The sequence below is a fragment of the Oncorhynchus masou genome, chromosome 15 (assembly GCF_036934945.1).
Source record: "Oncorhynchus masou masou isolate Uvic2021 chromosome 15, UVic_Omas_1.1, whole genome shotgun sequence".
Taxonomy (NCBI): Eukaryota; Metazoa; Chordata; class Actinopteri; order Salmoniformes; family Salmonidae; genus Oncorhynchus; species Oncorhynchus masou.
Genome location: NC_088226.1, coordinates 56,603,925 through 56,618,829, shown reverse-complemented (window position 1 = coordinate 56,618,829; position 14,905 = coordinate 56,603,925). Strand labels below are relative to the sequence as shown.

The window sequence follows — 14,905 nt, the reverse complement described above, 5'->3', positions numbered from 1 at the left end:
CCCAAAATATGCTAGCCGTGTTATTAAAACACTTTCAGAGCGTCAATAAAACCTCCCAGGAAAACTTAAGGAACTGGAGTAAAATGATCTCTGAACCTCCCTGCAACTGAAAAAATATTTTCTATAAAAAGGACAGTAAAATTTAATGTTTTTTAAACAGTCAGAAAACATGGCTTCGTTAGCACAACCAATGCGAAACCCAAATACATACGTTCCCACAACTTCCAATGAACCAAATGTGCTAGCTGGGAATCCTCCACTGGGGCCCTGCTCAGCTAATAACCTGCCTACTCTCTGACTGCTCACACACACACACACACACACACACACACACACACACACACACACACACACACACACACACACACACACACACACACACACACACACACACACACACACACACACACACACACACTCCATCAAACCATGTCTCAGGACATCAACAAACCCTGAGACTTTACAACTTCTCTAGAGGGTTAGGCAACGTGAAAGTAAACTTTGTCTGAAAAAGGTATGTTTGTATATGTCAATCTGTCTGCAACTTTGGTAGCTTTTCAAGTGAAATCTGTCAGACGGAGGGAACACAGGTTCTCTTAAGGGCCATTATGAGCTGTGTAAACATGATTCACAATTAAAGCATGTTGGCAATTCAGGGAGAAGAATGCAGCTGAATGACCCCTGTTCAGAGATTGAGGGTAGAGGGGCTTTTTGGGATGAGCAGCGCTGGACAAACAAAGACTGCCTGTGAACTCACTCCCTCTTTCTCCCAGTCTCTCACTCTTTCCTTCGATCTCTCTCTGTCTCTTTATCTGTCAACTGGAGGAGAACCCAGGCATGGGCGTTTCCTTCTCATCCAGTGAGACTGAGAGAAATACGTGTCAGCCTGTCAGTCCAGAGGCAGACCACTTCCAGATAGCAAATACACTGAAGAATTCTTTTGGCATTAACACCTCTGAAAGGTCGGCTAAAACATATACAACACAATCTGGTTCAACGAATATCATGGATAGAGATCATAATGAGTTAGCTGTTTTTACTCTGGCCAGAAACTATAAAAGCTATTTACAGTATATACAGGTATACAGTCGTGGCCAAAAGTTTTGAGAATGACACAAATATTAATTTTCAAAGACAGCTGCTTCAGTTTGTACGATGGCAATTTGCATATACTCCAGAATGTTATGAAGAGTGATCAGATGAATTGCAATTAATTGCAAAGTCCCTCTTTGCCATGCAAATGAACTGAATCCCCCAAAAACATTTCCACTGCATTTCAGCCCTGCCACAAAAGGACCAGCTGACATCATGACAGTGATTCTGGAGTTAACAGAGGTATGAGTGTTGACGAGGACAAGGCTGGAGATCACTCTGTTAAGCTGATTGAGTTTGAGTAACAGACTGGAAGCTACAAAACGAGGGTGGTGCTTGGAATCATTGTTAAATGTAATGTAAAATTGTTCTTCCTCTGTAAACCATGGTTACCTGCAAGGAAACACGTGCCGTCATCATTGCTTTGCACAAAAAGGGCTTCACAGGCAAGAATATTGCTGCCAGTAAATCAACCATTTATCGGATCATCAAGAACCTCAAGGAGAGCGGTTCAATTGTTGTGAAGAAGGCTTCAGGGCGCCCAAGAAAATCCAGCAAGCGCCAGGACCGTCTCCTAAAGTTGATTCAGCTGCGGGATCGGGGCACCACCAGTACAGAGCTTACTCAGGAATGGCAGCAGGCAGGTGTGAGTGCATCTGCATGCACAGTGAGGCAAAGACGTTTGGAGGATGGCCTGGTGTCAAGAAGGGCAGCAAAGAAGTCACTTCTCTCCAGGAAAAACATCAGGGACAGACTGATATTCTGCAAAAGGTACAAGGATTGGACTGCTGATGACTGGGGTAAAGTCATTTTCTCTGATGAATCCCCTTTCCGATTGTTTGGGGCATTCTGAAAAAAGTTTGTCCGGAGAAGACAAGGTGAGCGCTACCATCAGTCCTGTGTCATGCTAACAGTAAAGCATCCTGAGACAATTCATGTGTGGAGTTTCTCTTCAGCCAAGGGAGTGGGCTCACTCACAATTTTGCATAAGAACACAGCCATGAATAAAGAATGGTACCAACACATCCTCCGAGAGCAACTTCTCCCTACCATCCAGGAACAGTTTGGTGACGAACAATGCCTTTTCCAGCATGATGGAGCACCTTGCCATAAGGCAAAACATCAATATTTTGGATCCATGGCCAGGAAACTCCCCAGACCTTAATCCCATTGAGAACGTGCGGTCAATCCTCAAGAGTTGGGTGGACAAGCAAAAACCCACAAATTCTGACAAACTCAAAGCATTGATTATGCAAGAATGGGCTGCCATCAGTCAGGATGTGGCCCAGAAGCTAATTGATAGCATGCCAGGGTAGATTGCAGAGGTCTTGAAAAAGAAGGGTCAACACTGCAAATATTGACTCTTTGCATCAACTTCATGTAATTGTCAATAAAAGCCATTGACACTCATGAAATGCTTGTAATTATACTTCAGTATTCTATAGTAACATCTGACAAAAATATCTAGACACTGAAGTAGCAAACTTTGTGAATATTAATATTCATTCTCAAAACTTTTGGCCACGACTGTACATACGCAGTAAGCATAACTTTACTTTTAAAGTAATACTGACTATGTTCCAATTTGAGGGAAATGTAACTTATTTGAGTTGGGTTCCATTTTATTATCAGGGCAAGTTGATCATCCAGTGAAGAGAGTACAGTGAACCCACAGCACTGACGTCAGAAGACATTGCTCTGAGCATTCCCCAGAAATGACCTCCTCCTCACTCCTACACATTCTTTCATGTCATTATGTGTGCTTTCATGTCGTGAATAAATTGCAGCTGAGAGTGTGTTTACAGTGTATGGTGTTAAATGGGCATCTTTGTAAAAATCGCTCTGGATTAGAATGTCTGCTAAATGACTCAAATGTCAAATGTACATAGACAGTGCACGTACCACCACCATGAGTGAAGGAATCCAGGGGGCTCCCCCAGTGTAATGTTCTTCTCCCATCGGATCTAGGAGAGGAGGAAGATAGTGGAGAGACAGAGAGTGATACAAAGAGGGAGAGAGAGTTAAGACTCCACTGCATGTGCATCCATAATGAATACAACACCACATCTCACTCCACTTCCACCTCAGACAGACACACAGTAAGAATGGAGTGCAGAGAGTGTGGTTCTGACTCTAAAAACATCTTAGGAGCAGCTCCTTATGCTTCAAACACCTACTCCCCATATCTGGTCACTGAGATAAGATCAACACAGAGATTTCTAGCTACCACACTCAGCCCTATTATCACTGTATGTGGCCACTGTGTAAGCTTCAGTATATTGCAGGTACTGTGCATAGCCTCCCTTGTGTACCAAGTTTATCCACCTCTCATCTCATAAGTAGGACCCAGGGTTCTTGCCTTTGTGACTTGACCAGGAAAAGTTCATGTAACTAGGGCCAGGACCTTTTCTTGGTCAGGGTCACATGATCGGGCAACAACTCATATAAGTGAGCCTTAAAACGTGGCATGTAATAGAGGCTACCTGCAATGCACTGTAGTTCTAAGGCATACAGTGCCTTGCGAAAGTATTCGGCCCCCTTGAACTTTGCGACCTTTTGCCACATTTCAGGCTTCAAACATAAAGATATAAAACTGTATTTTTTTGTGAAGAATCAACAACAAGTGGGACACAATCATGAAGTGGAACGACATTTATTGGATATTTCAAACTTTTTTAACAAATCAAAACCGGAAAAATTGGGCGTGCAAAATTATTCAGCCCCCTTAAGTTAATACTTTGTAGCGCCACCTTTTGCTGCGATTACAGCTGTAAGTCGCTTGGGGTATGTCTCTATCAGTTTTGCACATCGAGAGACTGAAATGTTTTCCCATTCCTCCTTGCAAAACAGCTCGAGCTCAGTGAGGTTGGATGGAGAGCATTTGTGAACAGCAGTTTTCAGTTCTTTCCACAGATTCTCGATTGGATTCAGGTCTGGACTTTGGCTTGGCCATTCTAACACCTGGATATGTTTATTTCTGAACCATTCCATTGTAGATTTTGCTTTATGTTTTGGATCATTGTCTTGTTGGAAGACAAATCTCCGTCCCAGTCTCAGGTCTTTGGCAGACTCCATCAGGTTTTCTTCCAGAATGGTCCTGTATTTGGCTCCATCCATCTTCCCATCAATTTTAACCATCTTCCCTGTCCCTGCTGAAGAGAAGCAGGCCCAAACCATGATGCTGTCACCACCATGTTTGACAGTGGGTATGGTGTGTTCAGGGTGATGAGCTGTGTTGCTTTTACGCCAAACATAACGTTTTGCATTGTTGCCAAAAAGTTAAATTTTGGTTTCATCTGACCAGAGCACCTTCTTCCACATGTTTGGTGTGTCTCCCAGGTGGCTTGTGGCAAACTTTAAACAACACTTTTTGTGGATATCTTTAAGAAATGGCTTTCTTCTTGCCACTCTTCCATAAAGGCCAGATTTGTGCAATATACGACTGATTGTTGTCCTATGGACAGAGTCTCCCACCTCAGCTGTAGATCTCTGCAGTTCATCCAGAGTGATCATGGGCCTCTTGGCTGCATCTCTGATCAGTCTTCTCCTTGTATGAGCTGAAAGTTTAGAGGGATGGCCAGGTCTTGGTAGATTTGCAGTGGTCTGATACTCCTTCCATTTCAATATTATCGCTTGCACAGAGCTCCTTGGGATGTTTAAAGCTTGGGAAATCTTTTTGTATCCAAATCCGGCTTTAAACTTCTTCACAACAGTATCTCGGACCTGCCTGGTGTGTTCCTTGTTCTTCATGATGCTCTCTGCGCTTTTAACGGACCTCTGAGACTATCACAGTGCAGGTGCATTTATACGGAGACTTGATTACACACAGGTGGATTGTATTTATCATCATTAGTCATTTAGGTCAACATTGGATCATTCAGAGATCCTCACTGAACTTCTGGAGAGAGTTTGCTGCACTGAAAGTAAAGGGGCTGAATAATTTTGCACGCCCAATTTTTGTTTTTGATTTGTTAAAAAAGTTTGAAATATCCAATAAATGTCGTTCCACTTCATGATTGTGTCCCACTTGTTGTTGATTCATCACAAAAAAAACAGTTTTATATCTTTATGTTTGAAGCCTGAAATGTGGCAAAATGTCGCAAAGTTCAAGGGGGCCGAATACTTTCGCAAGGCACTGTATGTGAATGGTGTGTATGGACAGTTAAGACAGTATGTGAATAGAAAAGTTGTGAAAAGCAGTAGTTGTATAGGATGATCCATGACTAGAATACAGTATATAGATATAAAGTGGGTAAAACAGTAAACATTATTAAAGGGACCAGTGTTCAATGACTCCATAGGAATGAATTTAATTCTACAGTATTTCAATGAAATGTTTCAAGGACAAAATGACATGTATATAAGTATTTTTGTTGTTGCCGTGGAACAGTAACATTAGTACTTTTACTTTAAGGTAAATGTTTTTATGTATTTTTTTATGTTTATGTTTACCTAACATAATATAATTTAAGATTGTATTATGTTTCTGTAATAAAATAAACATGGCAAAAACAATGTAGATTTTTAATGAAGACATTAAAAATGACTTTTTGCTTACAAAATATTTTTACGCTGGGGAAGTGCCGTGATGGAGCTGTGTTGGCTTCAAAACAGAGCCCCCTGTCAGTCATCTAGTGTATATATAAAATCATTAGGTGTGGGAGAGCCATTGACTTTACACTACCACTCAAGAGGGGGCTACGTAGTGTATATGTCACCCACAGTACTTCCGGAGGTAGGGGTCTGAAAGTATTCAGACCCCTTGACTTTTCCACATTTTGTTACATTACAGACGTATTCTAAAATGTATTAAATAGTTTTTTTCCTCATCAATCTACACACAATAACCGATCATGACAAAGCAAAAATAGGTTTTTAGACATTTAAGCAAATTTATAAATATGTATTTAATGAAATTTCATATTCAGACCCTTTACTCAGTACTTTGTTGAAGCACCTTTGGCAGTGATTACAACCTCAAATCTTCTTGGGTATGACTCTACAATATTAGCAAATCAAATCAAATCAAATTGTATTTGTCACCTGTCCCGAATACAACAGGTAGACCTTGCAGTGAAATGCTTACTTAAAAGCCCTTAACCAACAATACAGTTTTAAGAAAATACCAAAAAAAATATAATCCAAAAAAAAGGTAAGAGATAAGAATAACAAATTATTAAAGAGCAGCAGTAAATAACAATAGCAGGGCTATATACAGGTAATTGGGGGTAGGGATAAAAATAGTCTGCGTATGCATTTGATTAGCTGTTCAGGAGTCTTATGGCTTGGGTGTAGAAGCTGTTCAGAAACCTCTTGGACCTAGACTTGGCGCTCCGGTACCACTTGCCGTTTGGTAGCAGAGAGAACAGTCTATGACTAGGGTGGCTGGAGTCTTTGATAATTTTTAGGGCCTTCTTCTGACACTGTCTGTCTTCACAAAAAAATACAGTTTTATATCTTTATGTTTGAAGCCTGAAATGTGGCAAAAGGTTGCAAAGTTCAAGGGGGCCGAATACTTTCGCAAGGCACTGTATGTCTTGTGATCTACACTATATTGTAGGTGGATAATCTCCTATAAACCCCACAGCTTGTGGATGAGACTGAGTTGTGTGTGGGACAGAGAAGCTGTTTTAGGAGGTGTTCTGCTGTGAAGGGGTGGGGCTGTGGGGACTGACTGTGTCCCTGGGGGACAGGGCCGTGTGCAGGGGGAGGATGGGAGGTTAATTGAGAGGCAGTAGGAGAGTACAGGCGATAGCTCTCATTAGGTGCACTGAGCAGGTGTGTTTTTCTTCAGCGTACCTGTGGGGACTGAATTTTCTTATCTGTTCAGGGAGGGTGGGGGGAGAGGAGGGTTGGAATGGGACGGGATGAACATGCTTTGGAGAGGTCCTGAGACTGACAGGCCTATATTAATTGAATTGGAGTGACGTGGCTGACTGTAGAACTTTTGACATCTATTTGATGAAAACAGACAATATAGTTGGAAGTATCATTACCAGGATAAGTTATAAAAGCATTTTATTTTTTATATTGTGTACTTACTCATAGCCTATGAAGGACAAGCAGAGTACCAGAAAATAATGGTTTGAAAACATCCCTGATCAGCATCTCTGCATTATACTTTGTATGAGATTTCATACATTCAAGACACAACTACGGTACAAGCAAATTACCTTGACCCTGGCCTCTGCATGTATGTCTCATGGACGTGGACTTTGTGAGGAGCGGTGTCTTCGTCCCATTGCCTGTGACCCATAACTTAACCCCTATCCAGCAGCACACCATTAACACTCCATCTCAGGGTGGAGATTCACCCAGGAGGGTTCTGCTATCAGAACCTCACTTCAGCCCTGCTACTTAAAGTGGAACTGACAGCATTTTAGCAACATTAAAATCTGTTCATATACACTCCCAGGAATATATATATATATTTTTTTTACATTTTCTGACAAGCGTGTTTGGGAATTACATATACTAATGCATTTGTGAAAATTCTATAGCAATATAGTGTGGGAAAGTGGCTGTGCGCTTGGACAATTAATAGACATGGCAGTAAACAAAACCTAATAAAAACATTGTCTTGTCCAGGACCACAATCTGCACAGAGGTACAGTAGGCCTACATGCAAACAAGCCATTTGCCACAAGGGCCTGCCATCATTTACTTTGAACTGGACTGCGTGTTTTCAAGCAGTTGCAACAGCGTGACTTTAGATCATTAGAACGCATTCATCGAAAGCCATAAAATACACTTGAATGGATTTCTGCAAATATTTAGCTAAATACCACAGGAGTCACCTAAAACCCTCAAACTTTTACAGATGCACAATGGAGAGCATCCTGTTAGGCTGTATCACCACCTGGTAAGGCATCTGCACCGCCTGCAACCGCAGGGCTCTCCAGAGGGTGGTGCGGTCTGCCCAACGCATCACCAGGGGCAAACTTGCTGCCCTCCAGGACACCTACAGCACCCGATGTCACAGGAAGGCCAAAAAGATCACCAAGGACGACAACCAACCGAGCCACTGTCTGTTCACCCCGCTATCATCAAGAAGGCGAGGTCAGTACAGGTGCATCAAAGCTAGGATCAAGAGACTGAAAAACAGCTTCTATCTCAAGGCCAACAGACTGTTAAATAGACGTCACTAAGCACATTAGAGGCTGCTGCCTATATACATATACTTTAAATCACTGGCCACTTGAATAAATGAATACTAGTCACTTCAATAATGTTTACATATTTTGTATTACTCAATTCATATGTACATACTGTATCTTAGTCTATGCCATTCTGACATTGCTCATCCATATATTTATATATTCTTAAATCCATTCCTTTACTTAGACTTGTGTGTATATGTTGGGAAATTGTTAGATATTACATGTTAGATATTACAAGTCGCTCTGGATAAGAGCGTCTGCTAAATGACTTAAATGTAATGTAATACTGCACTGTTGGAGCTAGAAACACAAGCATTTTGCTACGCCTGCAATGACATCTGCTAAACATGTGTATGTGACCAATAACATTTGATTTGAGTCCTCCTACATTTGGGAACTTTACAGTCCTATTGATCAAACAACAATGAAAAAGGTTGGCTATATTTCCCTATATGCACATCAACAAGATCAACATCTAATGCTTGCCAGAGCAAGAGGAGCTCAAATCTAACAAAGGAACATTAGATAAACCCTCTCAAACTTTTTCAGCTATACTGAACAAAAATATAAAACGCAACATGCAACAATTTCAAAGATTTTACTAAGCTACAGTTAAGGAAATCAGTCAATTGAAATACATTCATTTGGCCCTAATTTATGGATTTCACATGACTGGGCAGGGGCGCACTGGGGAGTCAGGCCCAGCCAATCAAAATGAGTTTTTCCTCACAAAAGGACCTTAGAGACAGAAAGTAGTTTCATTTCAAGCTAAAGTGTACTGTTAGCTAGCTAACGTTAGCTGGCTGGCTCCCTAGCTAACGTTAAGTGTATGACATTATTCGTATCCCAGAACCGTTTGATTTGCTAGAGCCTAATGTTAGCTAGCTGACATTGAACCTGGTTGGTTAGATCCCAGCAGATTTATGCAGGGTAGTAACGACATGATTTGGCACTATGTTCATTGTTGTTTAACTAGCTAACTTTACGTGTGTGATCTTACATGTTGTTTACCTAGCTACGTGTCTTAAGCTAAAGGGTACAACGCCAATTGAATATGGCCAGTGTCAGTAAACGTCGGCAAAAAAGAGTAATGAAATTGTTGCCAGCAGAGCTGGTTAGGCTGTTCATGTTATCCAGAGGTAAACAAACCATCGGCCAGAACGCCAAGTGTGTGCTCGGAACACTCCAAGAGCCAAACGAGATGTGTGAGGCTAAAGCTTAAGTGGGTGTAAACTATGCTGAATGGGTGTAGACAACAAAGAGGAGCTCTTCACTAGATACTAAAATATTCAAAGGCCATTTTCTCAAAAGTAAGTTTATAAGTTTATCAACTTTCAAAAAGTCTAAACTTTTATCCAAAGTAAAAAAACAATTTCAAATTTTCCTACACAAGACCAAAACAAGGTTGTGAGTCACAAACATGTAAACAAAATAAGAGAAGAATATGGAAAATGTGAGTACGGAAAATTCACTGGGATTTGTTTTTCAGCTCATGAAACATGGGAACAAGAATGTTTGCCCTTATATTTTTTTCAGTATAGTTAACCATCGAAATTGCACCGATAAACAATGGGGAATAGCCTGCACGTCCTTCTGTAGCTTGCCTGCCAATGCATGCGTTGTCCCAACCAAGCACCAAAACTAATTGGCTAAATTTGGCTAGCTTGCTAGCTAGCTACTTCCAGATACAACTGAGAATACTTCACTGACCATGTTACTCGCGCTAGCAGAGCTGGTTAGGCTGTTTACATGTTCTATAGTGACTATTAACTATTACTTTTTTTGCCTAAGTTTTACTGACACCGGTCGGTCATATTATCCATTTTAGAATAAGGCTGTAATGAAGGGCCTCCCGGGTGGCGCAGCGGTCTAATGCACTCCATCGCAGTGTCTGCGGCATCACTACAGCCCCGGGTTTGATCCCAGGCTGTGTCACAGCCGGCCGTGACCAGGAGACCCATGAGGCAGCGCACAATTGGCCCAGCATCATCCGGGTTGGGAAGTGCATGGCCGGCCGGGATTTCCTTGTCCCATCGTGCTCTATCGACTCCTTGTGGCGGGCCAGGCGACAGCAAGCTGACCTCGGTTGCCAGCTCAATGTTTCCTACGACACACTGGTGCGGCTGGCATCCGTGTGTCAGTGCGGCTTGGCAGGGTCGAGTTTCGGAGAACGCATGGCTCTCGACCTTTGCCTCTCCCGAGTCCGTAGGGGAGTTGAAGTGATGGGACAAGACTGTAACGACCAATTGGATATCACAAAATCGTGGAGAAAAAGGGGTAAAAGTAAAAAATTATAATAATTTTACCAATGTGGAAAAAGTCAAGGGGACTGAACACTTTCTGAATTCATCTTCAGTTACATTACAGACTTTATATATATTAAAAAAATGTTTCTTCCCCCTCATCAATCTACACAAAATATCCCATAATGATAAAAGAAAAACATGTAGGCAGGCAGGCAGGCAGGCATACAATTAAAGTTGGAAGTTTACATACACCTTAGACAACTACATTTAAACTCAGTTTTTCACAATTCCTGACATTTAATCCTAGTAAAAATGCCCTGTCAGTTAGGAACACCACTTTATTTTAAGAATGTGAAATGTCAGAATGATAGTAGAGAATGCTTTTTTTCAGCTTTTATATCTTTCATCACATTCCTAGTGGGTCAGAAGTTTACATACACTCAATTAGCATTTGGTATCATTGCCTTTAAAATTGTTTAACTTGGGTCAAATGTTTCAGGAAACCTTCCACAAGCTTCCCACAATAAGTTGGGTGAATTTTGGCCATTCCTCTTTGCCTCCTTGCTCGCACACACTTTTTCAGTTCTGCTCAAATTTTCTATAGGACTGAGGTCAGGGCTTTGTGATGACCTCTCCAATACCTTGACTTTGTTGTCCTTAAGCCATTTTTCCACAACTTTGGAAGTATGCTTGGGGTCATTGTCCATTTGGAAGACCAATCTACGACCAAGCTTTAACTCCCCGACAGATTGATGTCTTGAGATGTTGCTTCAATATATCCACATAATTTCCCTGCCTCGTGATGCCATCTATTTTGTGAAGTGCACCCGTCCCTCCTGCAGCAAAGCACCCCCACAAAATGATGCTGCAACCCCCGTGCTTCACGGTTGGGATGGTGTTCTTCGGCTTGCAAGCCACCCCCTTTTTCTTCCAAACATAATGATGGTCATTATGGCCAAACAGTTCTTTTTTTGGGGCCATGTTTTGTGAGATTTTGAGTGAAAACCTCATATATATATATATATATATATATATATATATATATATATATATATATATATATATATATATATATATATATATATATATATATATAGTGCCTTGCGAAAGTATTCGGCCCCCTTGAACTTTGCGACCTTTTGCCACATTTCAGACTTCAAACATAAAGATATAAAACTGTATTTTTTTGTGAAGAATCAACAACAAGTGGGACACAATCATGAAGTGGAACAACAACAAACTTTTTTAACAAATCAAAAACTGAGAAATTGGGCATGCAAAATTATTCAGCCCCCTTAAGTTAATACTTTGTAGCGCCACCTTTTGCTGCGATTACAGCTGTAAGGCACTTGGGGTATGTCTCTATCAGTTTTGCACATCGAGAGACTGAAATGTTTTCCCATTCCTCCTTGCAAAACAGCTCGAGCTCAGTGAGGTTGGATGGAAAGCATTTGTGAACAGCAGTTTTCAGTTCTTTCCACAGATTCTCGATTGGATTCAGGTCTGGACTTTGACTTGGCCATTCTAACACCTGGATATGTTTATTTTTGAACCATTCCATTGTAGATTTTGCTTTATGTATTGGATCATTGTTTTGTTGGAAGACAAATCTCCGTCCCAGTCTCAGGTCTTTTGCAGACTCCATCAGGTTTTCTTCCAGAATGGTCCTGTATTTGGCTCCATCCATCTTCCCATCAATTTTAACCATCTTCCCTGTCCTTGCTGAAGAAAAGCAGGCCCAAACCATGATGCTGCCACCACCATGTTTGACAGTGGGTATGGTGTTCAGGGTGATGAGCTGTGTTGCTTTTACGCCAAACATAACGTTTTGCATTGTTGCCAAAAAGTTAAATTTTGGTTTCATCTGCACCTTCTTCCACATGTTTGGTGTGTCTCCCAGGTGGCTTGTGGCAAACTTTAAACTACACTTTTTATGGATATCTTTAAGAAGTGGCTTTCTTCTTGCCACTCTTCCATAAAGGCCAGATTTGTGCAATATACGACTGATTGTTGTCCTATGGACAGAGTCTCCCACCTCAGCTGTAGATCTCTGCAGTTCATCCAGAGTGATCATGGGCCTCTTGGCTGCATCTCTGATCAGTCTTCTCCTTGTATGAGCTGAAAGTTTAGAGGGACGGCCAGGTCTTGGTAGATTTGCAGTGGTCTGATACTCCTTCCATTTCAATATTATCGCTTGCACAGTGCTCCTTGGGATGTTTAAAGCTTGGGAAATCTTTTTGTATCCAAATCCGGCTTTAAACTTCTTCACAACAGTATCTCGGACCTGCCTGGTGTGTTCCTTGTTCTTCATGATGCTCTCTGCGCTTTTAACGGACCTCTGAGACTATCACAGTGCAGGTGCATTTATACGGAGACTTGATTACACACAGGTGGATTGTATTTATCATCATTAGTCATTTAGGTCAACATTGGATCATTCAGAGATCCTCACTGAACTTCTGGAGAGAGTTTGCTGCACTGAAAGTCAAGGGGCTGAATAATTTTGCACGCCCAATTTTTCAGTTTTTGATTTGTTAAAAAAGTTTGAAATATCCAATAAATGTCGTTCCACTTCATGATTGTGTCCTACTTGTTGTTGATTCATCACAAAAAATACAGTTTTATATCTTTAAGTTTGAAGCCTGAAATGTGGCAAAAGGTCGCAAAGTTCAAGGGGGCCGAATACTTTCGCAAGGCACTGTGTATATATATATATATATATATATTATATATAACGAGGCAAGTTGAGAACTAATTCATATTTATAATGACAGCCTACCCTAGTCAAACCTGGATGACGCCGGGCCAATTGTGCATCGCCCTATGGGACTCCCAATCATGGCCGGATGTGATACAGCCTGGATTTGAACCAGGGACTGTAGTGATGCTTCTTGCACTGAGATCCCTCATTTCCAAAATTTCTGAGGATGAAATATTGTCCCTTTGTCCATTGTTTGATGTTGTAGTTTTGGGTTGGTTAACACTTCATGAGGCAAGCAGACATTCCAATCACCAAAACTAGGCCCCAAAGGACTCGTCTGCTGCCTAATGGTTTACGATCCACGGGAGGTGTCATAAATCCCCCACATCCATCCCTCTCCCCCTCTACGGGAGAGGGAGAGCTCTGTAGAGCTGATCCACTGTAACCTGATCTCTTGGATCCTCACAGGAGAGTCATCACACCTGCCTGATGACATCACCAGGCCATAAATTACACCAAAGAAAAATATGAAATGCAACATGTAAAGTGTTGGTCCCATGTTTTATGAGATTAAATAAAATATCCCAGAAATGTTCCATAAGCACATTTGTTTACATCCCTGTTAGTAAGTGTTTCTCCTTTGCCAAGATAATCCAGCTACCTGACAGGTGTGGCATATCAAGAAGCTGACGAAACAGCATGATCATTACACAGAAGCACCTTGTGCTGGTGACAATAAAAGACCACTGAAATGTGCAGTTGTGTTACAACACAATGCCACAAATGACTCAAGTTTTGAGGGAGCGTGGAATTGGCATGCTGACTGCAGGAACGTCCACCAGAGCTGTTGCCAGATAATTAAATGTTAATTTTTCTACCATAACCCGCCTCCAACGTCGTTTTCGAGAATTTAGCAGAACGTCCAAACGGCCTACAAACCGCAGACCACATGTAATCACACCAGCCCAGGACCTCCACATCCGGCTTCTTCACCTGTGGGATCTTCCGAGACCAGCCACCCACCCAGCTGATGGGTTTGTGCAACCAAAGAATTTCTGCACAAACCGTCAGAAACCATCTCAGGATGCTCATCTGCGTGCTCGTCATCCTCACCAGGATCTTGACCTGACTGCAGTTCAGCATTGTAACTGACTTCAGTGGGCAAATGCTCACCTTCGATGGCCTCTGGCACACTGAAGAAGTGTGCTCTTCATGGATGAATCCCAGTTTCGACTGTAGATGGCAGATGTCAGACAGCGTGTATGGTGTCGTGTGGGCGAGTGGTTTGCAGATGTCAACATTGTGAACAGAGTGCCCCATGGTGGTGGTGGGGTTATACTATGGACCGGCATTAGCTACAGACAATAAACACAATTTTATCGATGGCAATTTGAATGCACAGAGATACCGTGGTGAGATCCTGAGGCCCATTGTCATGCCAATCATCTGCCGCCATCACCTCATGTCATTGTAAATAAGAATTTCTTGTATTTGATATTGAGATTTAAAAAAGGGCTGCATTGGACCTTTAATCTCTCTGAGCTTGTCCCAGATCTGTAATTAATATTTTAGTCCACTTCTGTGCCTTGTTGGCACTTAGTCAAACCCTGCTGCTGTACTGAAAGGTTTAAGGCAGAGGGAGGCAAAAGCATTTGGGCAAGTTAGGTGTTTGACGGATTGATTTCTCAGCATTGTGATTGACTAGA

At 41.7% G+C, this 14,905-nt stretch overlaps 1 protein-coding gene across 2 annotated transcripts in view; it reads right to left on the bottom strand.

The window, feature by feature from the left end:
• LOC135556514 (single-stranded DNA-binding protein 3-like) overlaps positions 1-14,905 on the bottom strand; it is a 149,368-nt gene that overhangs the window by 113,623 nt on the left and 20,840 nt on the right. For both annotated transcript variants that reach the window (XM_064989786.1, XM_064989787.1), the window contains exon 3: positions 2,995-3,056. In XM_064989786.1, coding sequence (XP_064845858.1) covers positions 2,995-3,056 — 62 coding nt within the window. The remainder of the gene's footprint in view (positions 1-2,994; positions 3,057-14,905) is intronic.